We start from the raw sequence: 14,656 nt of genomic DNA on the forward strand, positions 1-14,656 counted from the left end.
CATTTGTAACCCTTTTTTAAAAGTGTAAAACATAATCAATTGTGCACTCACCCTTTGATGATGTGTGACCGACACAGCGGGAGGCAGGCAGCATTCATGCATTCTTTACTGGGACAAAAGAGAAAAAAATAAGTTCACTGCCTATTTTCTAAAATTGTATTGCACAGCGGAGTACTTACATTTAGTTCCATGCAAGTCATGGGCCCGCCACATTATTTCATATGGCCCGCGAACGCCTGAAAATAATTTGCGTCAATAAAGTATCATATGTTTTGTATAAAAGAAAAAATATTTATATATGAATTTTTTCCATATTGAAAGAAAGAAATATATGCACTGCGTGAAATTGCATTTCTTTTAAAACTTTAATAGCATCCAAATTTGCAACGACTACCATGTTATACTTTCCAAACTATTTTTTGTCAAAATACCAAAATATCAGCTAGGCCTATGATTTCAAAGCAAGTTATTCATTAAATTGTACACTGTAAAAATGGCAATAGATTTTACAGTAAAATGTTACAAAAAAAAACAACAAAAAAACCCACTGTTTTTTACTGTCAAATTCTGTCGATTGAGCTGCATTTTTTAAATTCAGAATCAGAATAGTTTTATTGCCATTGTTTGAGAACGGGTTCACAAACTAGGAATTTTTCTTGGTGCAAACGTGCGACATAAAACACATATAACACATATTTGGTATAAAAAGAGCGGTGACTGAGCTATCAGATAGACTTAGAAGGGATTCAAGGAATTCAAGGAGCTGCTGTTAGGAGTTATTGTTCATTTGCCTGATGGCCGAGGGGAAAAAAACTGTTCAGGTGGCGGGAGGTGTGGGTCTGGATGGAGCGTAGTCTCCTGTCTGAGGGGAGAGGGGAGAATAGTGTGTGTCCAGGGTGAGAAGAGTCAGCGGTGATCCGACCCACACGCCTCCTGGTCCTGGAGGAGAACAAGTCCTGGAGGGATGGGAGCTTGCAGCCAATCACCTTCTCCGCAGCACGTACGATGCGTTGCAGTCTATTCTTATCCTGGACTGTGGCGCAGGGGAACCACACTGTGATGGAGGAGGTCAGGATGGACTCTATGATGGCTGAGTAAAACTGCACCAGCATCTCGGTCGGCACCTTAAGTTTCCTCAGCTGCCGCAGGAAGTACATCCTCTGCTGGGCCTTCTGATGGTCAGCTCCCACTTGAGGTCCTGGGTGATGGTGGTGCCAAAGAAACGGAAGGAGTCCACAATGGGGACGGGGGTGGGAGAGTCAATCAGGGTGAGGGGGGATGGTGGGGCTGGGACTTTCCTGAAGTCCATGATCATCTCCACTGTTTTCTGGGCGTTCAGCTCCAGGTTATTGAGGCTGCACCAGGACGTCAGCCGGTCCACCTCTCTCCTGTAGGCGGACTCATCGCCATTCGAGATGAGCCCGATGAGGGTGGTGTCATCCGCAAACTTGAGCAGTTTTACGGATGGTGACTGGAGGTGCAGCAGTTTGTATACAGGGAGAAGAGCCAGGGGGAGAGTACACAGCAATTTTACAATTGTACAATTGTAAAATGTTATGGTAAAAAAGTGGCAGCTCAGTTGCCAGACTTTAAAACATTTAAAAAGTGGTACTCTTTTTCCATTTACAATAATATGTTGTAAAAAAAATATACATATATATTTTACAGTAAAATTCTGGCATAAAATTATTGCAAAAAAAACAGTGTTACTGTTTTTCCTTTTACACTATTACGTTGTTTTAAAAAGAAAAGTAACCCCACCACATTTTAAAGTACAATTCTGGTGACTAAGTTGCCAGGTTTTTTTTTTTTTTACAGTGTATGTAAAAAATACATATAATAATCAAATGCATAGGTAAATTAATATTTAATTCGCTGTTACAAGCGGCCCTCTGATGGCGGCCATAATTGCGATGTAGCCCCCCAAGGAAAACAAATTTGACTCCCCCGATAAGTGAACGACACATAACACTTATACATCATTAATGGACTAAAAGTGTGAAAAGAAGTTAACCACTGTATATTATGACTTTAGGAAATAAAGTAGTGCACTAACCCTTTCTCTGATGATATGTAAATGACACATAGTGGGGATGCAGCACTCGTGCATCATTCATTTTAACAGTAACTACTGGTGTAAAGTGCTTAATTTTAAAGTTTTAATATGGAATGGCGTACTCCGATGATGCGTGAAGAACACAAAGCGGGAGGCAGCACTCGTGCAGCATGCATTATAACATTCTTAACTTATTTATAAATGGTTGATTTATATAGGCTAGTAAGGTAAAGTTTTGTACCTGACAAGTTTCGGCTATCTTGCTTCTGCAGCCTTCCTCAGAGGTGTCACGTGATGTTAGTGTGACGTCATCTGTGACGTGTTATATGGATTGTTCCATCCCACCTGAGGTGGTGGGATGGCGGTGTCCCCTGGTGTGCGTCGGGGGTAGGGGTAGGGTAGGAAGGCTGCAGAAGCATGATAGCCGAAACTTGTCAGGTACAAAACTTTACCTTACTAGCCTATATAAATCAACCATTTATAAATACACATTAGTAGGCTAAATGAACCTCTTTAACATAAAACATTAACTGATTTAAAATTTTAAATAGAAGTTAACCACTGTATAATCAAACTTGAAAAAAAAAAGTATTGTGCTTATCCTTTCTATGAAGATGTGTAAAGGGTATATGGCGGGAGGCAGCACTCGTGCATCATACATTATAACATTTTAAACTGGTGTTAAAGCGTAAAAAATAAGTTAACCACTGTATTTTAAAACTTCAAAAAATAAGTAGTGCACTAACCCTTTCTCTGATGATATGTAAATGCCACATAGTGGGAGGCAGCAGTCGTGCATCATTCATTTTAACATTATTTACTGGTGTAAACGTGTAATAAGAAATCAGCTGCTTAATTTTAAAGTTTTAATATGCAGTGGAGTACTTACACTTTCTCTGATGATGCGTGAAGGACACATAGCGGGAGGCAGCACTCGTGCAGCATGCATTATAAAATTCTTAACTGATTTAACATTTTAAATAGAAGTTAACCACTGTATAATCAAACTTGGAAAAAAAAAGGTATTGTGCTTACCCTTTCTATGAAGATGTGTGAAGGATACATAGCGGGAGGCAGCACTCGTGCATCATGCATTATAACATGTTGCACTGGTGTTAAAGCTTAAAAAATAATAAGTTAACCACTGTATAATAAAACCTCAAAAAAATAAGTATTGTACTTACACTTTCTATGAAGATGCGTGATGGATACATAGCGGGAGGCAGCACTCGTGCATCATGCATTACAAGATTTTGAACTGGTGTTAAATCGGGAAAAAGTAAGTTAACCACTGTATATTACAACTTCTAAAAATAAGTATTGTACTTACCCTTTATATGAAGATGCATTAAGGATACATAACCGGAGGCAGCACTCATGCATCGTGCATTATAACATTTTGAACTAGTGTTAAAGAGTGAAAAAAAAAGTTAACCACTGTATATTAAAACTTCAAAAAATAAGTATTGTACTTACCCTTTCTATGAAGATACATTAAAGATACATAGAGGGAGGCAGCACTCGTGCATCATGCATTATAAAAATTTGAACTGGTGTTAATGTGTAATAAATAAGTTAACCACTGTATATTAAAACTTCAGAAAAATAAGTATTGTACTTACTCTTTCTATGATGATGCGTGACGGATACATAGCGGGAGGCAGCTCTCGTGCATCATGCATTATAACATTTTAAACTGGTGTTAAAGCGTAAAAAAATAAGTTAACCACTGTAAATTAAAACTTAAAAAAATAAGTATTGTACTTACTCTTTCTATGAAGATGCATGAAGAATCAATAGTGGGAGGCAGCATTCGTGCATCATGCATTATAACATTTTGAACTGGTGTTAAAGCATAAAAAAATAAGTTAAGAACTGTATATTAAAACTTCAAAAAATAAGTATTGTACTTACCCTTTCTACGAAGATGCGTGAAGGATACATAGGGGGAGGCAGCACTTGTGCATCATGCATTTTGAACTGGTGATAAAGCGTAAAAAATAAGTTAACCACTGTAAATTAAAACTTAAAAAAATAAGTATTGTACTTACCCTTCTATGAAGATGCATTAAGGATACATAACGGGAGGCAGCACTCGTGCATCATAACATTTTAAACTGGTGTTAAAGCGCAATAAATAAGTTAACCACTGTATATTAAAACTTCATAAAATAAGTATTGTACTTACTCTTTCTATGATGATGCGTGACGGATACATACCGGGAGGCAGCACTCGTGCATCATGCATTATAACATTTTGAACTGGTGTAAAAGCGTGAAAAAATAAGTTAACCACTGTAAATTAAAACTTAAAAAAATAAGTATTGTACTTACCCTTTCTATGAAGATGCGTGAAGGGCACATAGCGTGAGGCAGCACTCGTGCATCATGCATTATAACATTCCTAACTTGACGTGTTTCCGTAATTTCATTTCTGTCTTGTCCTCCTCTTTCAGAGCCGCCTCAGGACGCAGAAAGTCAGGAGAACTACGAGGAGGAGAGCTTTGAATTCAGCGAGCGAGAGAACCGGGCAATCAACAACAACAACAACAACACAAACACAGCAGATGTTGCTAAAGTGTCTCCAATGGAGTATTACAGCACCTATGGGAAGGGAACAGCGCGGTGCAGCACTGCATGAGTTAATTTTTTTTTTTTTTTTTCAAAGAGCTTGTGTTGTTCTTCAAGCTAAACTGCACATTCAAATGCACTGGACTTAAGAAATGACTCATTTTCCAATTACACTCACTGGTTCCAATTAGTTACACCCAACATAAGGTAGGAGTGTTCAAAGTGTGGACAAATACAACTGCTGCTTCCCCTAATTAACCCCAAAATTATTGTCTGCTCAAACCAAACACAGTTTACTCCCGCTCACCTTAAAAGCAACTCATTCCGCCTTTGGCGTAACTTAAAGGGGCCGTTTGCAACCCTTACGCGGCTGCCTAGGGGGCGCTAATGTTCCAATGTGTTTTAAGTAGGGATGTCCTCATTAACATTTTTGGCCTCGGAAAAGATCCGATTTCGAGTCCCGATCCCATATTTAGATAATAGTTTATATATTTTTATAGCAAGCGAGTAACTTGAGTAAACACAATTTATAAAGCTTATCTTATTACATTTCTAGTTGAAAGTGCACAATAACAAAAGCAACAACTACTATTGGCTGTGTTTGTAAACAATAATAACCCAAACATATTTAATAATAAAAACAAGAAAAAGAAAAATATTGACCTAATCATTTAGCATTTATATGCTATACTGAGATTGGCTCCAGCGACCCCGAAAGGGACAAGTGATAGAAAATGGATGGATGGATGCTATACTAGGTATCGATAGTATCGACATCTGGATCGACCACCCCTACTTTATGGTAAAGCTTTAGCTGTTAGCTTCTTATGTCGTATGCATGCTTAGCCATGATACTCGGAAGTAAATTAGTTGAATTTCTGCCCTGGTGGTAAGGATTAGTATTTTAGAAGCGGCTTCGCACTGTAAATAGACAACGCTTCCTCTCAAATTGGAGCCTGTGTTCTGGCAAGACATGCCCCCCTCCTGGAATTCATGCAACTCCTGCGTGTGTGTAAGAAGGAATATAGAAATGCAATGGTGTCTCCCGGAGTGTGCGTCTATTTTGAAGGAGTATTTTGCGCGAGTATAATCGTTAGCCGTGTAAACACTAGAACACAGATGAGGTAAAGATCCCCCATAAATTTTAAAAAGTAAAATTTTATCCCCCGATCCTTGGTTTGTTTTTTTTAAGCATAGGCTGCCCTGATACAGCTTTTAGCAGGCAATGACGTAAAACTTTGTGTGTTGTCAGCTACTAAAAGGCCGACCGACGTTTGCTATCACTATCTAGGAATACATGTGCAAAATCCACTGTTTTAATGGACACTAAATAAATTGATCGGATCATGACGTGCATATTCATGAATACATTAGCTGGGCTTGAGCAGAGTTGTCTTTTTTCAGACTTGGACAAAGAAACGATGTTTGCTTATGTTGTAAACCAGTGGTCCCAAAACTACGGATACGGCCCACCGGCGTCCAAAATCCGGCCGGCGGAAAGTCCCAAGTTAAAAAAATAAATTAAAATAATAATAATAATACAAATAAAAAAGAAACAATTTATTATAATTTATTAAAATCTATCCTTTCTAATCCATTTACTACCGCTTGTTACTCTCGGGGTCTCCTAGCCGCTCAGGCAAATCATATTGTCTAAAAACGCATTTTTCCATCGATAACATGACATCGGCAAAGTTAATTAGTGAGCAATATATATATATATATATATATATATATATATACACATATATATACATACACACACATATATATTTATATATATTTATATACATATATATATATACACATTATATATATATATATATATATATATATATATATATATATATATATATATATATATATATATATATATATATATATATATATATATATATATATATATATATATATAAAGCCCGGCCCCCTTCCAAGTTTGGGACCCCTGTTGTAAACAAACGTGTGTCCTCAGCTAATTTGCCCTTTGTGCCTCACATGTTTTATTTTCCCAATACTCCCATTGATGTGTTTATATGAAGCATTTTTACCTGATTGGGCCTTTAATCCTATTATTTGTGTGGACGTAAACATGACTCTTGAATGTATCGTAACAACATGACTGAAAATTATTAGTTGCTTCCCGAGACAGCCTGAACGCCAAACACATTGTTTGGACCGACAAACAATTTCTATTTAATATAATTACTGTATTTTCCAGGCTATAGAGTGCACCGGTATTTAAGCTGCATCCACCAAATCTTAGCAGCAAAAATGTTTTTTCATATATTAGCCGCACTGTAGTATAAGCCGCAGATACGTTGTGAAATGAGATATTTACATAACTTAATTATTTCCAAACGGTGTCTGTAAAACGGCAGTAAAACGGCTGATCAAACAAAACAGAAGTTATCATCATCATACTTGCCAACCCTCCCGTTTTTAGCGGGAGAATCCCGATATTCAGCGCCTCTCCCGACAACCTCCCGACAGAGATTTTCTCCCGACAAACTGCCGGTATTCAGCCGGAGCTGGAGGCCACGCCCCAAAAAAAAAAAAAGTCTGCCGCAGCTGCGATTGGACCTGACCAGCCTCCGGGTACAAGTACTGGAGTACCAATTGCTTGCCAGGGAAGATCTTCCCCAGGAAGCAAGGATTGACCGGTTTTAGTTTAGTCTTTATTTGAAGGGACAATGTACAGAAACATTAAGCTCAAAGACAGATATGTTCTGTACCAGATTATAGCTAAAAAGCTAATTTCCATCTGCAGTCCCTGGCTACCTAAATTAAAGGGATACAAAAATCATGCAATAAAATTATGGCAATAAAATCATACACAAGTATTAAGAAAAAAGTCATAAAATGCCCTTTCATGGACACATACTTAATATACAATACAACCACACATCATTTACATCATCACACAAAGACAATACATGCTTTTGTTCACATCTGTCATCATTTGTAAAAACAACCATGATTTTAACAGACACACCTCACAATTTACAATAAAAAATGCTCTCATGGATAAATATAATACACATTAGGTTGATGTGTCAAACATAATGCCCATCTTAGTGACCGTGTGAGCAGCTTTGATTGCTCCAAAGCCACTTTTTAACTTCAATTGTGAATGAAGAGTAATCTGTTAGACTTTTCAAGTTTGTTGTGAGGTGGTTCCATTCCTTTATGGCTTTATATGAAAAGGCTGATTGTGCAAAAGAGGTTTTACATCTGGGTACACTACACTGCCCCCTGGTGGAGGCTCGTGTGTTTCTAGTTGTCACAGCAGATGTAAACTGGACAAAGTTTTGGGCCATGCTAGGGAGAGATGGAAGATTCCACACTCTCGTGCATTTGATGAAAGTACTTTTGTGCGTGCCACACAGCAATGCATCATCAGAGAGGGTGTTCAAAATAGTGACAGAGAATAGAAAGAGGATGGCCAATTCAACCCTTGACAAAGCTGTCAAGTTATGTTTTGTTTGTTTGTTTTATCCCCTAACTTGAAAAAGGTTTTGATTTTTCGACCAGGGGTTACACTGGGACTTCACTCTTTGGTTGAATCCAATGATGAGACAAATCTCTGCTTATCCTTTTATTTTGGACTTGATTGTCTCTTTTTTTCATTGAATAGTTTGTAAGGTGAAAAACCTTTGGAAAAGGTTGACAAATACAAAAGCAATTAGGGACCAATATAAACAAATTACAATAAACCATTTTTTAAAGTAAAAGTGTTTCCAAAAGTACATATACATGACCTTTAACATTTAACAACCTTTTGGCAATTAAAATAAATTCAACATATCAAATCAAAACATCAAAATAATATAAGTCATCTCACCGTCAGCCACCCTGGTCTCTGTAAACAGTTAGGCACTACTGCATTTGGCAAATTCTCCTTCAGCAGTGTTTGTTGGCCTGAAGTCTGAGCTAGACTGCAGACTTAAAAAGGAGTGGATTTGATTGCTTCAGGTGAGAGCCTTCCTGATTACTGATGGTCTTCAGCTGTTGGGAAATGTTGTGTGTAATTCCAGTTCTGTCCTCTGGGGGGAAATGGGAGCCAAACTGACATTTGGACATGAGGCCCTTCTGTTTGGGTGAAGGCTTTGGCCTTGTGTAAAGTTTGCCAAAACACCTCCCACTCGATCTTTCCATGGATACATCGGAAAGATCGCAGACTGTAGGCAAACTAAGTGCACGTGCTTGGTTTAGGTGGTTGTGCCAAGATTTTCTATTCCTGTTCCTCAGCAGGTAGTAGGACAACCAACCGTCTTACGTCTCTGTGCAGAACGGTGGCTTGGAGTTTTTCCCTTCCTGCTGCTTGAAATGGGATGGCTGGTCTTTGCCTTTGGGGCTTTTGTCAGGGGGACACAGTAGCTTGGGAATACCCGGATGTGGACATCCCTCACAATGCCTTTGTTGTCGGGATTGGTGCTGACAACTCTGCCAAGCTTGAAGTGACTTCTTAGTGCGTTCTGGTCGCATAACCAGACAATGTCTCCCACAGTGACATTTCTTTCAGCGGTATGCCACTTGCTTCGGACAACGAGATGGGGACCTGCGAGTTGACTCCAAGATTTCCAGAACTTAGTTACCTCTGCTTGCATTGCCCTTAGCCTTTTGTAGGGGTAGCTGGAAAAGTCAAATGTTTTGGGGTCTCCACTTTGAGATGCTTGACCAAGCAGGAGGCTGTTTGGTGTGACATATTGTATACAGTTTTCCCGACTTTGAACTCTGGCATCAATCGGGTGCTCGTTTGCGAGGTTTGCTGCAGTGTAGAGGGCTGTCTGGAACTCTGAGAAGCTGAGCCCGGACTCCTTACCAAGACTCTGGAGTGCCCTCTTTGCAACATGTACAGCGGCCTCTGCTGCACCGTTCCTGTGCGGTGAGTCAGCTGGGTGAATTTTCCACATCCACTTTGTTGTATTCTTGGCTGCAGTGTCTTCCAGCACTGTATGATCCAGGCCATCCAAGTACTTGTACAGTTCCTCAAGGACAGGTTTTGCTCCAATGAAATTGGTGCCTGGATCAGACCAGATCTTTCTTGGATGCCCCCTGAGAGCTGTAAACCGTTGGTAAGCCATCAGAAAGCTGTCTGTTGATGGTGTGTTTACCAGTTCGGTGTGGATAGCTCTGCTGGCCATGCAACAAAAGACAACTCCCCAGACTTTGAGTGTTACTCTTTTCTTGATATCATCTCGTACTTGGTACGGTGCGAAAAGGTCTAGTTTTGTAAACTCAAAGGGTGCAGCAGGCTCTGTCCTCTCTGATGGCAAGTCACTCATCACTTGTCGGCACTTACTTGCTCTTGACTTCCTGCAGGTCATGCAGCCATCAACAACCTTCTGAGCAATTCTTCTGCCCCTTATTACCCATGCTTTCATCCTCATCCTGAGCAGTGTGCCAGCCACTCCATCATGGCTCTCGTTGTGCGCTTCCCGGGCCAACAGTGTAGACACCCAGGCATCATAGGGTAGGAGTGGGACACAGCAATGGTCATCTTTGAATGTTTGCACCCGGCCACCACAGACCAACAGTCCAGAGTCCTGGTCTTTGTAGACCACCAGCCTGTCAGTAGTTGAGTTTGGGAAGATTGCGCCCTTTTGTGCTGCAAGAAAAATGTCTCTCAGGGCATCTTTCCTTTCTTCCACAGAGATGGCGCCTCTGGAGGAGACTGCCTCCCACTTTGGGCCATGCAAGGCCTGAACTCGTTGACGGAACCTTTTTGCTGCCCTCCAGACCATTGCAACTGTTTTGACTAGTCTGGTCAGGACACTGAACCGTTTGACATCCACAAGGCTTTGAACAATTGACCCTCCTGGTGGCCGTCTCTGTTCTGTTTGGATTTGGTTTCGATTGTGTTCGGGCACTTTTCCCAGGAACTGTTTCCGAGCTTGGGCCCTTGTCAACACAGCAGCAAATGCTTTTCTCTGCAACTTGTTGATGCCTTCTTTGGCGGTGGTTGCTAGTTCCTTAGCAGATTTTTTTGGCCACTCAGTTTCTGGCAGACTCAAGAACTCGGGTCCATTTTGCCACTCTGAATGTTCATCCAGATCTTGAGGGCCTGCTCCTCTGGTGATGGTGTCTTTGGGTAGTTTGATGGCTGCTTGTCGATCAATCATGTCATGCACTTGTGCAGCATATGCCACCTTCCACTCAGGTGTTTTGGCAATTTGCTTTTCCGTTCTCAGGAATATGGCCTCAACTGTTTTTCTATTATTTGGTAGTGACATGGGGTCCTCCACCCAAGGATACCTGGCATGCCAATGTGGCTCTTTGCTGTGGTTGTCCTCTGTGACATAGGTGAGGCCACCTTTTACCACTTCAAGCTCTTGCTCCTCTGCAAGAGTCATTTCTTTGCCGCCTGGTTGACATTTTCCACAGCGGCATCCTCCACACTTCGGGTCACATGCTGCACCAATACTGTCCCATTTCCACCACTCTAGGAAGTCCCGGTTGGTGGTTGAAGTGTTTGACCTCTGGAACTTGGCGTGAACCTGAGTGTTGGGAGGTTTTTTACAAGCTGGGCCAGTGAGTTCTTCATACCTCAAAGCAGCAGTCCTCATTGATCTCGCGAAGTGTGTTTTGGACATGTGGGCGGAAACGGTGAGGTCTTCAAAGAGTTCAGGATGAGAGCCTCCAACTGTCATTCCCAGGGGCCCGTCCCACAGTACAAGGTCTCCGATACCTCTGATCCGTTGAGGTGCTAGCTGGCCCTCTCTGTGACTTATGAGCAAACTGACTTCATCGGGCCTTGTCAGAGCTCCAAGTGGGACATCCGGAAATCATTTCTGCAGCCGTTTGGAGTCCACACTTTTATGGATGTCTACAATGCTGTCCAGACCATAACAGACCAATTGATGAGATTTCATAGTGCCTCTTGGAGTCTTCACTCTGATTTTCAAGAGGTACCGCTTTGTTTCCACAATGGTCTTCATTCCTCCGACACCATGTACAATGAGTGTGATGTCTTCGCTCCTGAGGTTCAGTTTGTCTGCAGCCTTGTGGGTGATGTAATTGGTGTCGGACGCCAGGTCGATCAGTGTTCCAATCTTTTCTCCAGCGTTTTCGGTGACCTCCAATAACATCAATACTGGCAGTTCCAGCAATCCACTCTCCGCTAAAAGTCCTGATTTCACTTTTGTGGTGTTGAATGTCTTGGATGCAGCATTGGAGAATGCATCATGAAACTGCCTTGCCAGCTCTGGGGAAAGCTTCTTGACAAAGTCCTCTTGTTCTTCTGTGTATGTTCTCCTGCTTTTGCCATCCGTTGAGCCAGGTTTGCTCTTTTTCTGTGCCGAGCTGCTTTTCTTGTTTGGACAGAGGTAGAAATGATGCTCAGGTGCATGTTCATCCTTGCAGGCATGGTTGGTGCATAGGAAATCATCTTTGCTGTCTGAACTGTCATTATGGACTTCAAGACATCTCTTGCATGCTCCCAACTTCTTAGCAGCAGCCTTTTTCTCTGCAAGATGAAGTGCCCGGAACTGTATGCAATAGTACAGCTTCTTCCTGTGCTTCCCATCTCCACAGACAACACAGCCAGTGCGGTCGTCACTTGCTTTGGTGGATTTTGTCCTAGCATGTCTTGGCTCAGGCTTCGATTCCCTCTTGTTAGGTTCCTCATCCAGTTGTTCCAGCTGCTCATATATGCTCTCTTGCTCTTTGAGGAAGTCCAAGAGACCATCAAACCTGCTTGCTGGAGTCACAGCATTCCTGGTGTCTGCTGCATAGATGAGCCATTCCTTTCTGAGAGGTCCTGGGAGTTTCCCCTCAATCGACTTGGTCACGAGTGGGTTTTTGATGGCGCCGGTGTCCCCAAGCTCACTGAGATCTTGAAGTGCCTTCTCCACATCTTGGATTAGCTCGACGACTTTTCGCGGCTGGTTGCTTTTGACGGGTTGCATTCTTTGCAACTCCTCCACTATCTCTATAGCAATGGAAGTCCGGTTGCCATAGTGATTCTCCAGAACACGGAAGATGTCATCGGCAGAGTTATGAGTGGTGAGACGAAGGTCTTTCCTGATCTTGTCCTCAACACTGTCCAGCAATTGGGCCTTCTTCACCTCCTTGGAACCAGTTGGCTCACCTTTTCTCTGGAGTGCTTCCCAGTCCTTTTTCCACCTGTGGAATTCACGTTTGTTTCCAGTGAATTTAGGAAGGGCTGTGGGTTTCAACTTGATGGCTGGTACAGGATGACTGGGAGCAATTGGTTCCCTCCTGACTTCTTCCTTTATCCTTTGTTGTATGAAGTCAGCCTTCTTGGAAACCAGCTTGGTGGTCTGTAGTTCCAGACCTTTTAAGCTTGTCAGAATTTCAACTACTGTGTCTTCAGGGACCCATTGTCTCCACCGACCATGCACCTCCTTTGCAGTCTTTACCAGTCCTACCAGGTGGTTCAGCATGAACTCATATCCATCCAGGTTCATATCCTCCGGTTCCACAGCAGTGGTGCGTCTACACTCATCTGCTGCCAGAAGAGCTATGGACACTTCATCTTTTCCAAACTTATCCCACAGGGCCTTCTGGAGTTGACCTTTGACCTTTACCCGCTTTGACTCACACTCCCTTGAAGTATTATCGAGATCTTCTTGTTGCTCTTGGGTGAGTTCAGTTTCTCCATCTTTTAGCTGTGTCAGAAGTTTGGATTCTACCTTGTCATTGGCTTCCATGACTTTGTCAGCTGCTGTGATGAGGATCTTGAAACTGTCTCTGAGCTCCTCCTCAGACAAGTCATCATGGTTCCTGGTGAGGCTGTTGACAAGGCGGGTGAATGATGCTTTTGCACTTGTCCTCTCGGTCTTTAGCTGGTCAAGCACCTTCTTGTCTGCCATATTTACAGCTCAAGTGGAGTTGGAGTGAATTTGGTGAAATTAACTTTTGAGTCTTTGGTCCAGATCTCCTTTTCCTGGTTGTCCAGTGGGGGATCGGTTTTTCACTGTCAAGTTATGTTTTGTTTGTTTGTTTTATCCCCTAACTTGAAAAGGGTTTTGATTTTTCGACCAGCGGTTACACTGGGACTTCACTCTTTGGTTGAATCCAATGATGAGACAAATCTCTGCGTATCCTTTTATTTTGGACTTGATTGTCTCTTTTTTTCATTGAATAGTTTGTAAGGTGAAAAACCTTTGGAAAAGGTTGACAAATACAAAAGCAATTAGGGACCAATATAAACAAATTACAATAAACCATTTTTTAAAGTAAAAGTGTTTCCAAAAGTACATATACATGACCTTTAACATTTAACAACCTTTTGGCAATTAAAATAAATTCAACATATCAAATCAAAACATCAAAATAATATAAGTCATCTCACCGTCAGCCACCCTGGTCTCTGTAAACAGTTAGGCACTACTGCATTTGGCAAATTGTCCTTCAGCAGTGTTTGCTGGCCTGAAGTCTGAGCTGGACTGCAGACTTAAAAAGGAGTGGATTTGATTGCTTCAGGTGAGAGCCTTCCTGATTACTGATGGTCTTCAGCTGTTGGGAAATGTTGTGTGTAATTCCAGTTCTGTCCTCTGGGGGGAAATGGGAGCCAAACTGACATTTGGACATGAGGCCCTTCTGTTTGGGTGAAGGCTTTGGCCTTGTGTAAAGTTTGCCAAAACAAAAGCATTGTACTTTCAAGTACAACAATGAGTAGATGAGTGTTGTGTGTGTATATGTGTAAATAAATGAACACTAAAATTCAAGTATTTCCGCCCCAACCACGCCCCCCCACCTCCCGATATTGGAGGTCTCAAGGTTGGCAAGTATCATGGACTCACGTGCTGCGGAAACTAGCTCTCCAATCAGCTAAACAGACTGTGACATTTTGGTCAATTTACAAAACTGAAACAATACAAAAAGAATGCCATTGTAAGTTAACAATACTAACAGACATTTTTAAACGTGTTAGCATATTCGCTAATGCTAACAGTGCTAGCTTGATTACACTACAATAACACGTACAAATATGGGAGAAAACGCTCCTACAGACAACACATGGGACGTTTGAGTAAGTATGACTTGTTAAGAGTAATATTGTAA

At 41.5% G+C, this 14,656-nt stretch overlaps 1 protein-coding gene across 1 annotated transcript in view; it reads left to right on the top strand.

Annotated features, from left to right (window-relative positions):
* The window catches only part of LOC133645945 (zinc finger protein 710-like), a 23,199-nt gene extending 18,502 nt beyond the window's left edge, over positions 1-4,697 (top strand). The window contains exon 5 of the mRNA XM_062040871.1: positions 4,513-4,697. Within this exon, the coding sequence (XP_061896855.1) occupies positions 4,513-4,697 (185 nt within the window). The remainder of the gene's footprint in view (positions 1-4,512) is intronic.
* Positions 4,698-14,656: the final 9,959 nt, after the last annotated feature.

This window comes from Entelurus aequoreus, linkage group LG03 (assembly GCF_033978785.1).
Source record: "Entelurus aequoreus isolate RoL-2023_Sb linkage group LG03, RoL_Eaeq_v1.1, whole genome shotgun sequence".
In the NCBI taxonomy this organism is placed as follows: Eukaryota; Metazoa; Chordata; class Actinopteri; order Syngnathiformes; family Syngnathidae; genus Entelurus; species Entelurus aequoreus.